The sequence below is a fragment of the Xiphophorus hellerii genome, chromosome 6, assembly GCF_003331165.1.
Source record: "Xiphophorus hellerii strain 12219 chromosome 6, Xiphophorus_hellerii-4.1, whole genome shotgun sequence".
NCBI classification, from domain to species: Eukaryota; Metazoa; Chordata; class Actinopteri; order Cyprinodontiformes; family Poeciliidae; genus Xiphophorus; species Xiphophorus hellerii.
In genome coordinates this window covers 1,880,165-1,899,778 of record NC_045677.1, presented here as the reverse complement: position 1 = coordinate 1,899,778, position 19,614 = coordinate 1,880,165, and the positions used below count along the sequence as shown (strand labels likewise).

Sequence of the window (19,614 nt, the reverse complement as noted above, 5' to 3'; positions counted from 1 at the left end):
GTCTCAGGGTCGTCCATTCCTTCCCACGACGGCTGAGTGATGAGGTCCAAGGGAGTGTCCAACTCCCGTCCATAGAGCATCATTGATGAGCTCAAACCTGTACTCTCATGAGGTGCAGTATGCAGTGCAAAACAGATTTGGGGAAGATATTTGTCCCATGAAGTGTGCTTATCCTCAATATATGCTCGAATGTGCGATTCACACGTTCAGTTGCATTAGTTTGGGGATGGTAGGCAGTTGTCAGTCTGCTCAGTTCCAAGTTTTGACACAACATGCTCAAACAGTTCACTGATGAAAGGTGTTCCCCTGTCTGAAATAAGGTAGGATGGAGAACCATGTCGGGCAAATATGTCGGTGATGAACTTATTAGCAGCAACTTGAGCTGTTGCTTCCCTCACAGTGCTCACTTCAATCCATTTGGAGAAATAGTCCACAAAAACAAGGATATATGCATTTCCCCTTTAAGTGCAGGGTAGTGGGCCAATGTAGTCCACACCCGTGTACTCCCATGGTCTCTGTGGTTGGATTGGGACCATAAGACCTGCTGGTTTTCTCTGAGTTGGCTTCGTGGTTTGGCATGAACAACATGACACCACATATTTTTTTACATCAGAGTTCATGTTTGGCCAGAAGAATCTGAGACGCAAGCGTGCCAGAGTTTTTGCAATGCCTAGATGTCCGGCTGTAGGATGATCATGGTAATACTTGAGCAGATAACTACGAAGTGCAGTAGGAGCAAAAAGTTTAATCTGCTTAAGTGGGTGAAGACCACACTTTGTTTTTGGATCAACGAAATATAATAGTCCATCTTGTACAATGTACTGTTGCAGATCTTGGTTATCCTCCTCACCCTGTTGGTCATTTTCGAGTTGACGGAGCAAGGTGCCTGTGACTGGGTCCTCCAGCTGCAACTGACAAACATGAGGACGGTCCGACACAATCACAGAAGGCAGAGCGCGAAGATCCATGCTTGCGATCATGGCATAGGGAGGAAGAAGATCAATAGGTGCATCTACATCAGGGAGGGGGTTACGTAAAAGGGCATCGGGCACCTTATTACGTTCTCCAGGTTTGTGTATGATGCTGAAGTCGAAATCCTGAAGGCGAAGAGACCACCTGGCAAGCCTACCAGAGGGATTGGGTCAAGACATCAACCACTTGAGGCTGCTGTGGTCGGTGTAAATAGTCGCATGTAAACCTTCGACATAGGGACGGAAATGTTCCAATGCCCAGATAACAGCCAGACATTCTTTTTCTGGAGTCGAATAGGGCTTTTCTGATTTATGCAGAGCACGGCTAGCAAAAGCCACAGCTACATCTTTGCCATCCTCATCCTTCTGCATCAATGCTGCTCCAAGTCCAGCATCACATGCATCAGTGTGAATGAAGAACGGACACGTAAAATCTGGGAACTTGAGGACTGGTGCCGAAGTTATGGAATGTTTTAGAAAGTCCACAGCTGCTTGGCACTTGTCATTCCAGTTGAACGTCATGTTTTTTTGTGAGAGCGAAGAGTGGCTCTGCATGACTGGCATAGTCTTGTACAAAGCAGCGGTAGTAACCCGTTAGGCCAAGGAACTGTCGCACCTGCTTTGTAGTGGTTGGCACTTTAAACTCAGTCACAGCTCTCACCTTGTTGGGGTCAGGATGAATGCCAGATGGTGTAACACGGTAGCTGAGGAAGGTGAGTTCTGTAAGCAGAATTGACATTTGCTCAGTTTCAATGAGAGGCCAGCAGATTTAAGCCTGCTAAGGACCTCCTCTAGGTCAAGTAGATGCTGCTCGAAAGTTGGTGATGTGACAACAATATCATCCAGATACACTGCACATGACTTATAAATCAGGCCAGCCAGAACATTGTTCATAAGTCGTTGAAAAGTTGCAGGGGCATTACATAGGCCGAAAGGAAGGACTTTGAATTGAAACAGACCACAATGCGTGATGAAGGCAGTCTTTGGTTTAGCCTGTTCAGCAATGGGGACCTGCCAGTAACCTCGAGCAAGGTCTAATGTTGTCAGAAACTTTCCTCTTGATAAAAAGTCCAATGATTCATCCACTCATGGGAGTGGGTAAGAGTCTTTCACAGTCAGCTGATTTAGACCCCGGAAGTCAACACAAAACCGTGGTTCACGGGGGGGTTTGTTCACAATAACTACAGGAGCTGCCCATGGTCCAGATGCGGGTTCAAGGATGTTATCCTTTAGCATCTTTTGTACTTGTTCTTCAATGATTTGCTTTTTAGCTGGGGAGGTGCGGTAAGGTGGTACGTTAACTGGCTTTGCATCCCCAGTGACAATGACATGTTCTGCCAAAGAAGTGCGACCTAGGTGACCATCAAACAGATCACTGTAGTTATCTAGCAACTTTAACAGTCCTCCTTTTTCTGCAGAATTTAAGTTAGCATCTTCAACTTTTTCCTTAAGTGAGACCTGCGGAGTGTTCTGCAGAGTCATTGTTCCACACTCCAGATCAGCCTCCACAAAGTCGTTTTCACAGGGTTCATCCAGAAATGGGGGATTGTCATCCATAATTACTGTTCTGGTTGGGACATAAATTGTTAGTGAAGTGCGAGTCATAAAGTCCATCCCAAGAACTAAGGGGGATGACAGGCCCTGCACTATAGCAAATCGTTGATAGACTGACTTGCCCATAAATCCAATGGTCAACAAGTTACTCCCAATGGATTGCAGTCAGTGCCGTTGGCCAGTCTTATGGGTGGGGAATGCCACTGATTCTTTAATGAGACATTTTGGGTCTTTTCAGGTATCAAGTCTGCATTTACTGCTGAAAGCGACGCACCTGTGTCGAGTGTGGCCTCCAGAGCTGTTCCTTTTAAGTTCACTTTAACTCTGAAAGGAGTGTTCCAAGAAGATTGTGAAGCTCCATCTTCAACGTGATTGAGCATAGGTGGTGAATTTGGGACTGACACAGGCAATGAGGGCGGAGTTACTGACTGGGGGGAGGGATGGCCCTGTGAAAAACTCTCCCCCCCTGAAGTTTCCCTGCTTCCTACCTGTTGGGTTTGGTTCTCTCACCACGTTAGCGCTTTTTGGTTCTGCAGTCTGTGTCACAGGATGATAATCTGCAGGTGGAGTTTGGGGACGCTCTCTGGCAGGTCTTGTAGAATGTCGAGCTCCATAATACTCAGTGGAACAGTTCGGACATGTGCGGGATGTAACACCAGGCATGGAACATTTAAAACAGTAGGGTCCATCATCAGTTCTATTTTTCATCTGGGCTCTTGATGGCTGTAATGGGCTGGTGCCGAGAACAGAATGTAGCTCATGGGCATGCAGCACCAAATCAATTACTGACCTGATAGGTGTTCCATACAGTGCCACTCTGTACTTCTCTACTGCATGTTTACAGATAAGGTCAATCTGCTCTTGCTCAGACGGAGGGTTCCTCAGTCTTTTGAACTCACTGAGCATATGGGCTGCAAACGTTGGGAGAGGTTCTTCGGGGTGCTGGAAACTGTCCAAGATACCTCTCATAATATGCTCCTGGTTGTCAACAGGTAAGAACACAGTTCTGAAAAGTTCACAAAATTCAGTCCAAGTAGATACATGAGAGCTGAGAACACTAAACCACTTCCTTGGTCCCTTAGCTAGGAAATGTGGTAGTTCTCTGAGAATCTGTGTGTCTGTTAAGTCCAGTGAGGTCTTGTAAGCATTAACAGACTGCAGCCATTCCTCTGGGTGAAGACCACCATCATTAGTGAACACAGTGGGTTCTAATTTTGCTTGGTGCAACGCGGCAGCGAGGACTCTGGTAGTATTAATTAACTGCAGCGAATCCGAATGGGTCTGAGACGGAGCCCTCATGGACTGAGTGAGGTGCCGAGATGTATTGCTCTTTTTTCCTGGTACGTAGACTAGGCACATATGGAGTAGATGAGGAAAAGGTTGAGTAACCTGAGCACCTGGGACTTTAGGGACTGTTTTAGCTTGTTGAGTCCAACGGTCCAAAATATTTTTCTGGAGATCCAAAGATTCATGTAGACATTGTTGAAGCATGTCCACCTCTTCTTTTAAACTTTGTACTTTATGTTCCAGGTCAGGGGTATTGTGTCTGGCAGTATTGTGGTTTGGGAGCAACCTAAAGTCCAAATCATCACATAAATCAGTCAAGTCAGGATGAGTAGCCATAATGCACACTTATGTGAACCCAAGTTATGCTGGAATAACTTCAGTTTTGGTCACACAGAAATAATTCCAAGAATGTTAGTTATTAATTTTAGCCGTGTGGAAAGTTGAAACGCATTTAGCTGTACACAGACATAAACTTAGAATTTCACATGGGTAGATTACTTATTTATTTTTTTAAGTCAAACACCCTTAAAGATATTTTCCAAATAGGAACCTTCAAACCAGTAAAATCAAAAGTCAGCAGTTAGGAACACCTTCAAATTATTGTTTTTGTTGTTTTTTTACTGTCCTCCTTTGTCTTTTTTAACAAAAAAAAATTATGCTGCTGAGTCCAACGAATAGCTTCCGTATATTTGTTTTAATCCGATCCCAGTCAGAGTTTAAGACTTTTCTTCGTCCCATCTTCTCATATTTTGCTTTTCGAATACTCACGGCTTCAGTTCGTATCTTCTCAGATGAATTTGTCTTGCAGCTCTGATCCGGTACAGACCTGAGTCCAGTGAGAAAGTTCCGAAAGATCGTTCAGGGAAAAAAACAAAGCTTGCGGTGCGCGCTCAGCCGATGAGGGGTTTTCCGCTTCACTCCACATGAAACAAAACTTCCACAGATAGGTCGTATTTATAGGAAATCTGCTGAGTAAGCAGTATGTGACGTAGCATCGAGGTGCGCATGCCCATTACCACAAGGTAGGATGGATTCATGGGTAGCACAGATAAACAGAACACCTGTTCTCAAGATGTACTTGCATGCCATCGCCCCCTGCATCACAGAAAACGATGGGTCTGCCGCTCTAGCGGTAGTCCTTCTCTCTCTGTCCTCACTAAAAAACTACTTTCGCCTCTGGTAATAAGCAGGGTCGGTCCAAGCCTCCATGGGGCCCTAAGCAAAATTTGGTTTTGGGGCCCTCTATTTCTGCTAACACTGTGAATTGCTGGAATCAACAGTTAGACGATTAAATCATTCCCACTCCTGCTATAAACTTATTGCATCTCTGATGGTGCTGTTTGCATTATACCCTATGCAACCCCAAAGAAGGGTATAATGATTTCTGGGTTAATTTGGGGGCTGATTATGTGAAGCCCATTTTATCCATTGATCTTATTTTCATCAGCAAAGGTTTAAAAATCAGCCTCTTTCCCCTTCTGCTCTGCAGTGAGAGGTTTGACTGACAGACAGGCCCACCTGGTCAGGTCTGCACATTTACAGCTAACAACATTTACCCCACTGTTGCCAACTCAGTGACTTTGTTGCTACATTTAGCAACATTTCAGACCAAAAAATTGTTATCAGCCAAAATCAAGAGCGATTTATTTGTTTTCTTTTTGTCCATAAAATAATGATTTCTACATACATTATCAAATATATTACCGTAAAAACAAATAACTTCATGATGAAATTGTGTGGTTTTGTTATTATAATGACATAGAAATCATTTCTAAAAAAAAAAAATCAGCTCTACTTAGGGGGCCCCTTGCTGGCCCTGGGGCCCTAAGCGACTGCTTAGTTTGCATATGCCTTGGGCCGGCCCTGGTAATAAGTATGTTCATGAAAGAACATACTAATTTAATTAGAAATGTAAATAAGAATACGAGTAAATTTTTTATTTACTTGTACAAGAATTTCCATTTTTGGGGGTTTGGGGGATTCTTTGGGGATCTTTGGGGATTCCCAGATGATCTTTGGGGATCATCTGGGGATCTCATTTTTAGGTTTTAGCAGTATTTTTTTTTAATATATATATAAGAACGGGTATTTTATAGTAAATGAAGCATCTGATCCATACTCCAATCTGGAAGGTGGAACACCTAACACCTTAAGATGTTTGCCAACCGCCATAAAAATAGAAGAAGACAAACAAGGCGGAAGTGTGTATTGTGGCCTTTGAGACCGACATGGATTTGGAAATATATTAATGTAGACAGAACACTAACAAATATTAGGAAAAGGAACACATTAGATACTTGCCAAGAATTTTATAATCAAATGCAGAATAAATATAATGAACATTTGCAAATTTATACTGATGGGTCGAAAGACCCTAAAAGTGAAGCAACCAGTATAGCCGTAGTGATTCCTGAATTAAAGATTAGTATTTCAAAAAGAACATCTGAGTGAGTGTATTTGAGTGTATTCGCGGTAGAACTAGGTGCTATTTTAGTAGCTTTAGAATGGGTGGAGGAAACTGATAGGAATAAAATAATAGTTTGTAGTGACTCTCTATCTGCGTTGACGAGTATCGGAAAGGGAAGTACAAAAAATCATCAAAATATTTTATATGAGATTATGGCGGTTCATCATAGGATATGTGAACAAAATAAAAATGTTGTATTATTCTGGACTCCTGCTCATGTAGGTATTATGGGGAATGAAAGAGCGGACAGGCTGGCTAAGGAGACAATTAAAAAAGATGATATTGATATGCAAATAAAGTTATCTAAATCTGAGGGCAAAAGTATAATTTGGAAAGAAAGCAAGAAGATATGGGAAGCTAGGTGGGTAAATGAAATAAATGGAAGACATTTATTTAGAATACAAAATACAGTCGATGTAGAAAGGATCAGAGGATTAAACAGGAGGGAAGAGATAATTATAAATAGAATAAGGACTGGGCATAGTTTCCTAAACGGAACTCTTTTTAAGATGGGGAAACACCTTACTGGTTTATGTAGATGGTGTGATGAAGTAGAAACAGTGGAACATGTTTTGATTAAATGTAGGAAATACGCAAGTCAAAGAAGATTATTAAAAACAGAACTAGGTGTTAGTAGGGAATTGAAATTTGAGAAGGTGATCGGTCAGCTGAATAGTATTGAGGGGAAAAAGATTTTTCGTTTTTTAAAAAACACTGGGATTTTTAAGAGAATTTGAGGTGTAGGTGGTAGGAGGGAGGCTCATCTGACTTTAGCAGGCAGGAGGAAGAAAGTGGGTGATGAGGGTGCGTAGAGGAGGGCGTAGACAGGTGAAGCGTATTGTGTGATTGAGTTGCGAACGCTCGGTTGGGGATCGCTTGATCGTGACAGGCAGGCTAGCTGCGGCGGAGGCCGGCTGCTGTCTGCAGGAAGAGAAGAGTCAAACCAAACTTGGAGTGTGGAAAAGGCGGTAATTGGCATAAACTGGTGTGTGAATGGTTCGGATGGAAATGGAGATAGGTAATGAAGAAGAAGGGGAATGCGAAGGGTGGATGCCAGTGGAAAGAGGGAGAGGAAGAGGACGAGGAGGATTCAAAGTAGGTGACGGTAAGGGAATTAGAGATGGTCAAGGAAGTAAACGGGATTTTGAAGAAAGCAGTTCGGAGGAAGAGAGGGTAGTTAGGAGAAAAGTTGAGGATGAGAAAATTAAAGTAATTCTGAAATTTAAGAGTGAGGAAGGTCAGGAAAAATTCAGCCCAATTGGGGTGTCAAGGGAAATTAAAAAGAAAATAGGAGACGTTGAAATGGTGAAGATCTTGAGAGATGGAAGTCTTTTGATAGAATGTAAAGATATAGAACAAAAGAGTAAGGCGTTCAATGTGGAAAACATATGTAAAAGAGCGGTGCTGGAGAAAAAAATGTTGGGAGAAAATAAAAAAACTAGAGGAGTGATATATGGGATCCCACTAGATGAGGATCTAGAAAGACTTAAGAAAAATGTAGTCGGAGCAAAGGTGTTCAATATGAAAAGGCTGTCAAGAACTGTGGATGGTGAGAGAGTGGGGAGTATGTCAGTTCTGGTGGAGTTTGAGGAAAAAGAGCTGCCAATGAACATAAAAATAGGATATATAAGCTTCCAAGTCAGACATTATACACCACCACCACTTCGGTGCTATAAATGCCAAAGGTACGGGCACATTGCGGCAGTATGTAAAGGAAAGCAGAGATGTCCAAAATGTGGGGAAGACCATAAATTTGAAGAATGTAAGGAAAATGTAGAAGAGAAATGTTGTAATTGTGGGGGAAATCATAGGGTCACGTACGGAGGATGCGAGGTTAGGAAGAGGGCTAAAGAAGTTGTGCAGATTAAAAACAACTAAAAATATTAGCTATGCAGAAGCTGTAAAAAGTGTGAGGGAACAGGAAAAAAGAGGGATTGAGCAAATGAGAAGCCAACCAAAACAGCAAACTAAAATAATACCTGAAGTTAAGATCACTTATTCAGTGGAAAATCTAGTTTTATTCATAGCGTATGTTATCAACTGTACTGATCAAGCTAAGAACAAAACCGAGAAGATTAAAATAATAGTGAAAGGAGCTGAAAAATTCTTGGGGTTTAAGGAAGGAACATGGGAAGAAATAAATAAAAAGTTAGAGGTGGAGAAGAAGTCGGGAGCAGCAGGTGAAAGTAGTTTATGCTAATACTTCAATGGAACGCTAGGAGCCTGATAGCTAATGGACAGGAATTTAAAGGTTATATTGACGAGCTTGAAGTCCAACCAGATATAATATGTGTGCAGGAAACTTGGTTAAAGCCAACATTAGATTTTGTGATTAGGGGATATGTTAGTATAAGAAGAGATTGAGAAGAGGGAGGAGGAGGTGGCTGCGGAATATTTATAAAACGAGGGATACAATATCGGGTCTTAGGAAAAGGGAAAGAACTAGAATTCATAATAATTGAAACATGGGAGCAGGGAGGTAAATTTAAAATAATAAATTTCTATAATCCATGTAAATCGTTAATGGCTGAAATAATGGTGGAATTATTAGAGTATTTAGAGGGGAGAGTAATCTGGTGTGGGGATTTCAATGCAAAAAGTACACTGTGGGGTAATAGTAATGATAAAAATGGGCAAATTATAGAAGAAGTAATAGAAATGAAAAATTTGGTATGTATTAATGAGAGAAGGGGTACAAGAATCAATGTTAAAACGGGGAAGGAATCAGATATAGATCTAACATTTGTATCGAATGATATAGCGGGTATCTGTGAGTGGTCGGTTGACAAGGAAACTACAATAGGTAGTGATCATTATCCTATAACTATTAGGGTAGGAATAATTGGAAATAAATATAAAAATAGAGGGGAAAGATTTAACTTTAATAAGGCTGATTGGAGTAAGTTTAGATATGTGAGTGAAATGTATTTAGATAAGGTAGATTTTAATATGCAGATAAATGAAGTAAATGCAAGTATTACAGAGATAATAATGGAAGCTGCAGAGAATTCTATTAAAAAGAAAGGGAGTATTAATGATAAGAAAAAGGTACCATGGTGGACAAGTGAGTGTAAGGATGCAATTAAATTAAGAAATAAAGCCTTAAAGGTATTAAAACGTAACCCAATATATTTGAATTTAATTGATTATAAAAGGAAGCAAGCAGTAGTAAGGAAGATTATTAAAAAAGCTAAGAGAGATTATTGGAGAAATTTTTGTAGTACAATAGGAAGAGATACAAAAATTGAGAAGATTTGGAAAGTAATTAAAAAAATGAATGGAATTAAAAAAGAGTTTGATTATCCTGTATTAAAAATTGAGGATGTAGATATAATTAGGGATGAGGAAAAAGCTGAGGTATTGGCAAGAGTTTTTAGTAAGATACATAGTACAAATAACATTAGCGAAGAGGGAAGAAAGGGAAGAGAAAATACTGTTCTTAAGTATAAAAATTTAATGGAGAATGAGGAAGATACAAATAATTTTTTGAATGTGGAGTTTACCAAAGTGGAATTAAACGGAGTGCTTAAAAAGACCAAAAATACAGCGCCAGGTAAAGATAAAATTTGGTATAGAATGATAAATCAACTAAGTGATAAGTCAAAAATGATAATATTGAAATTATTTAATAAAATCTGGGAGGCGGGGAAATTACCAGAGTTATGGAAGGAATCTATAATTGTACCAATAGCTAAACCAGGAAAAGATCATTCAAAAACAGATAGTTACAGGCCAATAGCATTAACTTCAAACTTATGCAAAATAATGGAAAAAATGATTAATAATAGGTTAGTGTATTATTTGAATAAAAAGGGATTTATTTCTAATTATCAAAGTGGTTTTCGGAAAGGGAGGAGCACTAATGATGCAACATTATGTCTTGAGCATGAAATCAGAAGAGCTCAAGTAAACAAGGAAAGTGTAGTGGCTGTGTTTTTCGATATTGAAAAAGTATATGATATGATGTGGGTAGAGGGTTTATTAATTAAATTATACAAATTGGGGATTAAAGGAAAGATATATGAATGGATTAAAGACTTTTTAACAAATAGAAAATTACAGGTAAGAATAGGTGAGGTTGTTTCAGATAAATATGTAGTGGAAAATGGTACGCCACAGGGAAGTATTATTAGTCCATTATTGTTTTCTGTTATGATAAATGACATATTTGAAAATATTGGAAAGGACATGGGCTGTTCACTCTTTGCAGATGATGGAGCTATTTGGAAAAGAGGGAAGAATATAGAGTTTATAGTTAAAAAAATACAAAAAGTTATTATAGATATAGAGTTGTGGGCATTGAAATGGGGGTTTAAATTCTCAGTGGACAAAACGAAGGTAATTATATTTTCCAAAAAAAACAAAAAAACAAATAAGGTTATAGAATTAAAATTATATAATCAGAAAATTGAACAGGTAAAGAGTATAAAATTCTTAGGTTTGTGGTTTGATGAGAAATTAAAGTGGAATATTCACATCCAAAAGATTGTTGATAAATGTAAGAGAAAATTGAATATATTAAGATGTTTGGCGGGTAGTGATTGGGGAGCAGGGAGAAAAACTTTAAAGCAGATTTATACGGGGTTAATTAGATCTGATCTTGATTATGGGTGCTTAGTGTACGGTTCAGCAGCTAAAATTCACTTAGATAGATTAGACAGGATTCAACATCAAGCACTAAGAGTATGTACCGGAGCATTCAAAACAACACCAACAGCAACATTAGAAGTAGAAATGGGAGAAATGCCACTAGATCTAAGGAGAACTACATTAGGAATTAATTATTGGCTAAATTTGATGGGCAATAAATGTGGACATCCGACTCGGGAAATTTTAAAATCATCTTGGGAAAAGGAAAAGAAAGAGATGAAGAGTTATGGATGGAAAATTGAAAAGGAAGTAAAGGAACTTAAAGTGGACACTCTGGAAATTAGTCAAACAGATCCAATATCAGTTATACCACCGTGGATTTTACCAGAAGCTATAGTTGATTTATCAATATTGGTAAAAAAACAAGATAAGTCAAATATTGTAGAAAGGTATGCAGTGCAATCACATTTAAATAATTACTATAGACATGTCCAAATTTATACAGATGCTTCAAAAATCGACGGAAAAATAGGAATAGCATGTACAATTCCAGATTTCAAAGTGTATATTGGGAAGAGAATCACAGACGGGCTATCAATATATACAGGAGAAATGTTAGCAATACTTTTGGCTTTACAATGGATTGAGGAAGTAAAGCCTTTGCAAGCAATAATTTGCTCCGATTCAAGCTCAGCTTTGCTAAGCATAAAATATAATAATACGGACAGTAGGATGGACATTTTATTAGAAATATATCATAATCTATTTAGAATACAACATTTGGGATTAGTAGTTACATTTGTGTGGGTTCCAGCACATATAGGGATAGTAGGAAACGAGAAGGCTGATATGACGGCAAAGAAGGCAATACATAATCCTATTAGTTTTACAGTTAAGATGAGTAAATCGGAAGGGAAAAGTAAAGTCAAAGAAGAGCTGATGAAAATATGGCAGAGAAGGTGGGATAAAGGGTTAACAGGAAGGTGGTTTTATAAAATTCAGGTGGCTGTAGGAAAGGAAAGAATAGGAAGAAGGAATAGGAAGGAGGAAAGAATAATAACAAGGTTAAGGTTCGGTCATACAGGGCTTAATTATTCACTTTTTAAAATACAAAAGCATAAAACTGGAAAGTGTGATTATTGTGAGAAGTCTGAAACAATAGAGCATGTTATTTTAGAGTGTTGTAAGTATGAAGAAGAGAGAAGATGCATGCTGAGAGAGTGTGTAGGTATTAAAGAAAGGTTTAATTTAATAGAATTTTTGAGGAGAGATTTCGGGAGTAGACATATTCAAATAATTATTCGGTATCTTAAAAAAACAAAGCTATTTCATAGGATATGAGTAGAGCAAGTTGGGTGTGAATGTGTAAAGAATTTCAAAGAGGGGTATATAAAGCTATAAGCAAGTTGGATAATATAAGCAGGTGTGTATGTGTGGGGGTATGTTTAATCAGGAGTTAATGGAGGGAAAAGGTAGAAAGTGAAAGTTTATAGACCATCTCGAACCACACTCCATACTGGTAAGTGGCGGTAATGCTACTGTAAGTTTGTTGCCAACCGCCAATAAATACCAAGAAGAAGAAGAAGAAGGTGGTAGGAGGCAATAGAGGGCAGTAGTGCAACGTAAATGGATGCAAGCTGCCGTTAAAATCTAAAGAAGAAGAAGAAGAAGGCGGAAGTGTTGTGATGAGGAAGTAGTGTTTTGTACATCAGAAACTGTTTGGGTCCTCTTTGGCCAGAAAGGGTATTTTTTCCTTCCCTAACATTATATTTGCGCTGCTGTCTCCGTTTCATCCAGAATGTCTAAGAACACCGTTTCTGACCGCTTCAGGAAAGTAGATGTAGATGAATACGACGAAAACAAGTTTGTGGACGAGGAGGACGGCGGCGAGAACCAAGGAGGTCCAGACGAAGCAGAAGTGGACTCCCTTCTTAGACAATATCCTTTGAGGTGATTTAACGACGGTGGTGGGGTTAACTGGGAGTGGTTAAAGCAATGAGGTGTCCCGCAGGAAGAAGCTCGGGTGTCCGTCAGCATGTAACAGTGTTCAGTTTGTTAGACTTTTGTGAGGCGGTGTTTCCGGCTGAAAGGGACAAGAGGGTGTGGTTCCCGCACACTTCTACCACATTCTTTTACTATTTTCTCAGCATGTTGTCCGTTGTTTCAGTTTGATTTAACATTCTCTATGAAGTTGATAGATAAACTTTAGTTACAGAAAATAATTAAACAAGTTAACCTGTTCCTGCTCGGAATTCAATATACATATATATAAACCCAAACCCTTCAGACATTTTAGTCACTTTAAACAGGACGTGACAAAATTATTCAGGTGAGTAAACAGTTCTCATTCTGAGCTGATTGAATTTTGTTTACTGCAGCTTCATGACGTTCAAGAATAAGCTATGATGATCTTTACCATATAAGGTGATCATCCTGTTCTACTGTGTTCCTCTCATACTCCGGCTGGTGTATTTCTTGTCTCTGTGATTCTTGACTAATCCTTGCAAAGGGAACATGACTGGAGCTCTCCATGCTGTACTGAAGAACCCTCCAATCAATACCAAGAACCAGAATGCTAAGGTATGAACATCTGACATGCCTCTGCTCCCCTTCTGTGATCACTTGTGTTTTGCCCTACAGCTGCCTTTACAAAAGAACACGGAGCATGGTAGCACTGGTTAGGTCTTTGCTCTGCAGGATGAAGACACATCAGAGAAGATTTTAACAAACTGAACTCATTTAGCACCTGCTCATAAATCAGAGGTGGCATCTGTGATACTGTGCACTCTGCTGTCTACCAGAGCAGTGATGTATTACAGGTCATCCACCTGACAAATGTGAAGCTCATAAATTTCAAAAGACTCTGAGCTTGATTCTTGTTCAAACAGAACATCTATGCATAACCTTAATGCTAGGTGGAACGTTGAGGAAAATCAGTGCTCTGTGCCATCTGTATCTGGACATCTATGAACAACTGGTATTGACAACTTGAGAAAAACATTATTCTTATGTCTTGGCATGGAATGAATGAAGTATTCATTCATTCCATGAATGAATGAATACTTCATTCATGGAAGTATCATTCATTCCATGATACTACATGGAATGAATGAAGTATCATTCATTCCATGTAAGTTATAATCAAAACATGACATTTTTTATTTATTTATTTATTTTTTTACATTTTTAATTGAACCCCACCCCCATTTGTAGTTAAATTTGGAATTTCAACTCCAAATGACCTTTAGTATAAATATTTCAACTTAAGTAGTTTTCACCACATGTGAGCTCAAAATCCAACATGGCTGCTGTGCATATCAAACTTGATAGATGCCGCAAAAACACAGCTTTTAACTGTTATGTAATCTTTTTCTGCCTGGCTGGTAATGCCTGCCTACCCCCCTCTCTGTCTGTGTGGCAGGAACGAGCGGAGTTGCTGGTGGTCAAAGTTCTTAGCAGTTTTAAGAGTAGTGACATAGAAAAAGCTGTGGGCTCACTGGACAAAGCAGGAGTAGACCTGCTGATGAAATACATCTACAGAGGCTTTGAGAAACCATCTGACAACAGTAGCGCTGTCCTGCTGCAGTGGCATGAAAAGGTAAGGTGTACTTTATGTATGTGTGTATATATCTCAACACAGATTAGTATGGAAACTTGTAGATTCATTACATTAGAAGTCTATGGTATTCTGGAAGCCCAGGCATACAATGCCTTGCGAAAGTATTCAGCCCCCTTGAACTTTTGCCGCTTTTCAAACATAAAGATCTAAAAGTTTTATTGTGAAAAATCAACAATAAGTGGGACACAATTGTGAGGTGGAAAGAAATTTATTGGATATTTAAGTGTTTTTTAGCAAGCTGTAATCGCAGCAAAAGGTGGCGCTACAAAGTATTAACGCAAGGGGCCGAAAAAAAATTCAGCCCCCTTGCGTTAGTACTCTGTAGCGCCACCTTTTGCTGCGATTACAGCTGCATGTCGCTTGGGGTATGTCTCTATCAGTTTTGCACATTGAAAGACTGAAATTCTTGCCCATTCTTCCTTGCAAAACAGCTGGAGCTCTGTGAGGTTGGAAGGAGAGCGCTTGTGAACAGCAGTTTTCAGCTCTTTCCACAGATTTTCGATTGGATTCAGGTCTGGACTTTGACTTGGCCATTCTAACACCAGCATTCGTTTATTTGTGAACCATTCCATTGTAGATTTTGCTTTATGTTTGGGATCATTGTCTTGTTGGAAGGTAAATCTCCATCCTAGTCTCAGGTCTTTTGCAGACTCCAACAGGTTTTCTTCCATAATGGTTCTGTATTTGACTCCATCCATCTTCCCATCAATTTTAACCATCTTGCTTGTCCCTGCTGAAGAAAAACAGGCCCAAACCATGATGCTGCCACCACCATGTTTGACAGTGGGAATGGTCTGTTCAGGGTGATGAGCTGTGTTACTTTTACGCCAAACATATCGTTTTGCATCGTGGCCAAAAAGTTCGATTTTGGTTTCATCTGACCAGAGCACCTTCTTCCACGTTTGGTGTGTCACCCAGGTGGCTTGTGGCAAACTTTAAACAAGACTTTTTATGGATATCTTTGAGAAATGGCTTTCTTCTTGCCACTCTTCCATAAAGGCCAGATTTGTGCAATGTACGACTGATAGTTGTCCTATAGACAGACTCTCCCACCTCAGCTGTTGATCTCTGCAGTTCATCCAGAGTGATCATATGCCTCTTGGCTGCATCTCTGATTAGTCTTCTCCTTGTTCGAGATGAAAGTTTAGAGGGACGGCCGGGTCTTGGTAGATTTGCAGTGGTCTGATACGCCTTCCATTTCAATATGATCGCATGCACAGTGCTCCTTGAGATGTTTAAAGCTTGGGAAACCTTTTTGTATCCAAATCCGGCTTTAAACATCTCCACAACGGTATCTTTAAACGAGACTTTTTATGGATATCTTTGAGAAATGGCTTTCTTCTTGCCACTCTTCCATAAAGGCCAGATTTGCGCAATGTACGACTGATAGTTGTACATTATCATTATTATTATTATCTGGTGTGTTCCTTGGTCTTCATGATGCTCTCTGCACTTTGAACACAACCCTGAGACTGTCACAGAGCAGGTGCATTTGTATAGGGACTTGATTACACACAGGTGGATTCTATTTATCATCATCAGTCATTTATGACAACATTGGATCATTCAGAGATCCTCACTGAACTTCTGGAGTGAGTTTGCTGCACTGAAAGTAAAGGTGCACTTTGCTGTTTTTTATTTGTTAAAAAAGTTTAAATTATCCAATAAATTTTGTTGCACCTCACAATTGTGTCCCACTTGTTGTTGATTCTTCACAAAATAATAAAAATTTTAGATCTTTATGTTTGAAGCCTGAAAAGCGGCAAAAGGTTGAAAAGTTCAAGGGGGGTGAATACTTTCGCAAGGCACCATAGGTGCCCTCAGCTTGTCTGCATTGTAAAAGTCTGGTGTTTTAATCACTTTACATTTAATCATTTCAAAATGATCCCACACGGGAAAAGACTTCCTCTAACTTGGACTCAGAGGACTATGATCCGGATCATGGATCCGGATCATAGTATTCATCCGGTATGATTCATGCTGGTATTCAAAGGACAAAAAGTATCTCCATCAACAAAACCCACATATGTGTCTACATTTTCTCCCTCATAAATACAATTTGGCACATTCACAACCAAACGAAACAAGAACTGTATCAGTCATGTGGTTTTTCTTAAAGTGATACGTGAACCTACACCAGGGGTCTCAAACTCACGGCCCGTGGGCCAACTGCGGCCCTCGGGACGATAGTTTGTGGCCCCCGCCTTAATATGAAAGTTTAATGTTAGTGCGGCCCGCGAGTTTGATATAATTGGCACTTTTCAGTGTTGTGTGCGGAGCTGAACGAACTTACCAATCACGGTGGAGTATATTGCTCTCGGGGGCGGGACATCGGCCGGGCCTATTTGCATTTTCTATTTGTCATTATTTGCATGCGGTACATGCGCTATTTCCGCGGCCGCTCCCGCTTCACGTGCTTCAGCATCCAGTCTAGACCCGGAAGCTGCTGATCAGTGTAACGTAATTAAGGTTAGGCGCTGTAACGCTTGGTTGTGTTTAAGGGAGGAGAGGAGGAGGCAGATTCGTCAGGACGGTCAAAAACTCACAACCACACTGGTACTGGGAATTCTACAGTGTTATCCTTTAATAAATACACTCTTCACCAACCTTACAAAGCCCGGTTGAACGGCTGCTATATTATCAGACATGAAAATTGAGCAGTGTCCAAACAACCCGTAACATTACTAAAAAGTTAGGGAGCTAACATGTCCGTCTAGCACGTTTCTCCCACGCTCTCTACAGAGAAGCCGTGGCGCATACTTCTGACATCATTAGCAATACTAGAGTATCTTAAAGAGACACTACACAATTACGGATGTTACAGCGTCTGACTACGGCCAAATATGGTAATAGGCAATCAGAAAGGTTCGGCTGAGGAGACCGTGTGTGTAAATGCGGCCCAGCCTCACCCAGACTCTACCTCCAGCGGCCCCCGGGTAAATTGAGTTTGAGACCCCTGACCTACACAGTGTGTCATCTTGTTTGCTTGGCACATGTGCCGAGGTTGCTGTCGTCTGGGTTAGGGTTAGGGTCCCCAGGAGAAGGGTGGGAATGGGCTTAAATGCCATCAAATCAATTTGTCTTAGAAGCTATGCATGGTAGTTTCAACATCACAAGCCCAAATTCATTGGTGAGTCAATTTCTTGGCCTCATTCAAGACACCAACATGATATCCTGACTGATCCCATGTTCACAAATTCTTTTATTTATTTTTTATTTCATTTTCTAAACCACCAAGAAATGTCAGTGCTAGACGTGTGCTGATAAATCAGCCCCGATTCCCAGATTTCACTGAACCATTTTGTAGAGAGGAATGTAAATGGAATTAAATTTTACCTCAACTGTTACAATATTTGAGGTAAAAATGGATCATACCACTCACTGGGTGGTAGGCTGATGTGATGAACAAAACCTTGATTTTATTGGTGCATTACCATCTTTTTAAGATGGTCAGCTTAATACGGCAGAACACTATGTATTGCTTTGCTTCAGGGTATTTACGGTACTGTAAATTAAACTAATTTAACTAGAGGCAGTTGTGTGTTTACTGTTTATGAGTACAGAATAAAACCTGTACTCCAAACCTCAATGTAGGTTTGGACTCTCAAATGCTATCAGCATTGGGAGGACCAGTTTTTAGAAAACTTGGAATTAAATTGTTGTTCCAGTGAAAACTGCTTAAAACATTTTGGTTATTTGTGCCTACGACAGAATGCTGACCCGTTTCTGTTCTCCTTTTGACTGTTTCCTCAGGCTCTGGCAGTGGGGGGAGTTGGCTCCATCGTCCGAGTCCTGACTGCAAGGAAGACTGTCTGATCCCCATAATCTGCAGTGTTTGTCCAAGTCATCAGGGCTGGTGTCCTTTTAAGAAACTGGAGCTGTGTGTCTTTCTGATGCATCACTTTGCTTTTTATCTGTTTTCACTCTTCGATTCAGAAGGTGCTGGCACCTCAAACTGTACTCTGCCAGCAGTACAGAATTTCACTTTTCTTAAACACAAAACGGCACCTTGCTCTGTCATCTGCTCAGCTACATCACTGAGTCATTCTAACTCACCCCCAGCTATTCCTGTCCTCAACTCTACTCTTCTGTGGGTCTGACTCTTTAAGATGAGAGGAATGGAAAAGGTGGATGGATTCTCATTGACACCTTTCCCCTGCCTTTTGCCCAGTGCATGCTGGGACTGAACTTCATTTTACCTCAGATTAGAATGTTTGAGGTAAACTTTGAACAACTTTCAGTCCTTTATATTCTACTTCTCTCTTCACAAAAACCACTTCCATGTGGCACTATTGTGTAAATGCTTTTTTATATTTGGAATAAACAAAATAAAGAGCTACATTTGAATACTGATTGGTCATTTATTGGTCATTAATCCCAATGACTTATAGGGTGGAGCTATGAGTTTTGACACAAATGAGAAAAGAAATAGAACCTTTCCTTCATTGAATCTGTCACAAGAAAACCGAAACACTAGTTGTGCAGAGGATGTTTTAACGTTTTATGTTGGACAGATGGATAGTTTCTAATTAGCCCTGAGCAGCGAAAGCAATACTAAGGCCTAACAGCAATTACAGCAAAGAATTTGTAGCTGTAGTGATGCTGGTACATTCACAAGGTCAATTGGTGACAGCACCTTAGTCCCACACCCTTTAAGCAGAAAGTCACATTTTGGTGCTGGGAATCATCATTCATACAGATGATTCACAACCTGTCTGATGACATACAACATGATGTTGAATCCTACTCTCAACACAGACTAGTGCCTGCAGCATGTGGGCATGGCAGAAGCCGAATTCTATGCCGTTTGCATACGGTTGGTTTAATTTGGAAGATGCTAGTGTTATTTAAAGCCAAACTGGATATACATAATTAACTTCTAAAAATTTCAATACTGGAATTTGACTTTAGAACGCTGGAGAAGAGTGAATATTATTTAATTGAATTCAGAAGATACTGTTTTCTCAAGACAGTCTCATGAAAAAGGTGGTCAGGATTGTCCATAACGTTCTTGATTTTATGAAAAATTAGACAATGGACCTTACCAGAGGGGCCGCTTTTCATTGGCCCATTCTACATGGTCACGTGCGTGGCCGTCTCACAAACACACTCTTCCCGTTAGCCAA

General features: G+C 40.0%; 1 protein-coding gene across 1 annotated transcript; it reads left to right on the top strand.

Moving 5' to 3' along the window:
* The first annotated feature begins 12,528 nt into the window (after positions 1 to 12,528).
* Positions 12,529 to 18,839, top strand: LOC116722099 (actin-related protein 2/3 complex subunit 5-like). Its single transcript, XM_032566233.1, has 4 exons — positions 12,529 to 12,807; positions 13,377 to 13,449; positions 14,291 to 14,467; positions 18,242 to 18,839. The coding sequence occupies exons 1-4, from the start codon at positions 12,668 to 12,670 to the stop codon at positions 18,302 to 18,304; spliced, it is 453 nt and encodes a 150-aa protein (XP_032422124.1). The 5' UTR covers positions 12,529 to 12,667; the 3' UTR covers positions 18,305 to 18,839.
* The last annotated feature ends 775 nt before the right edge of the window (positions 18,840 to 19,614 follow it).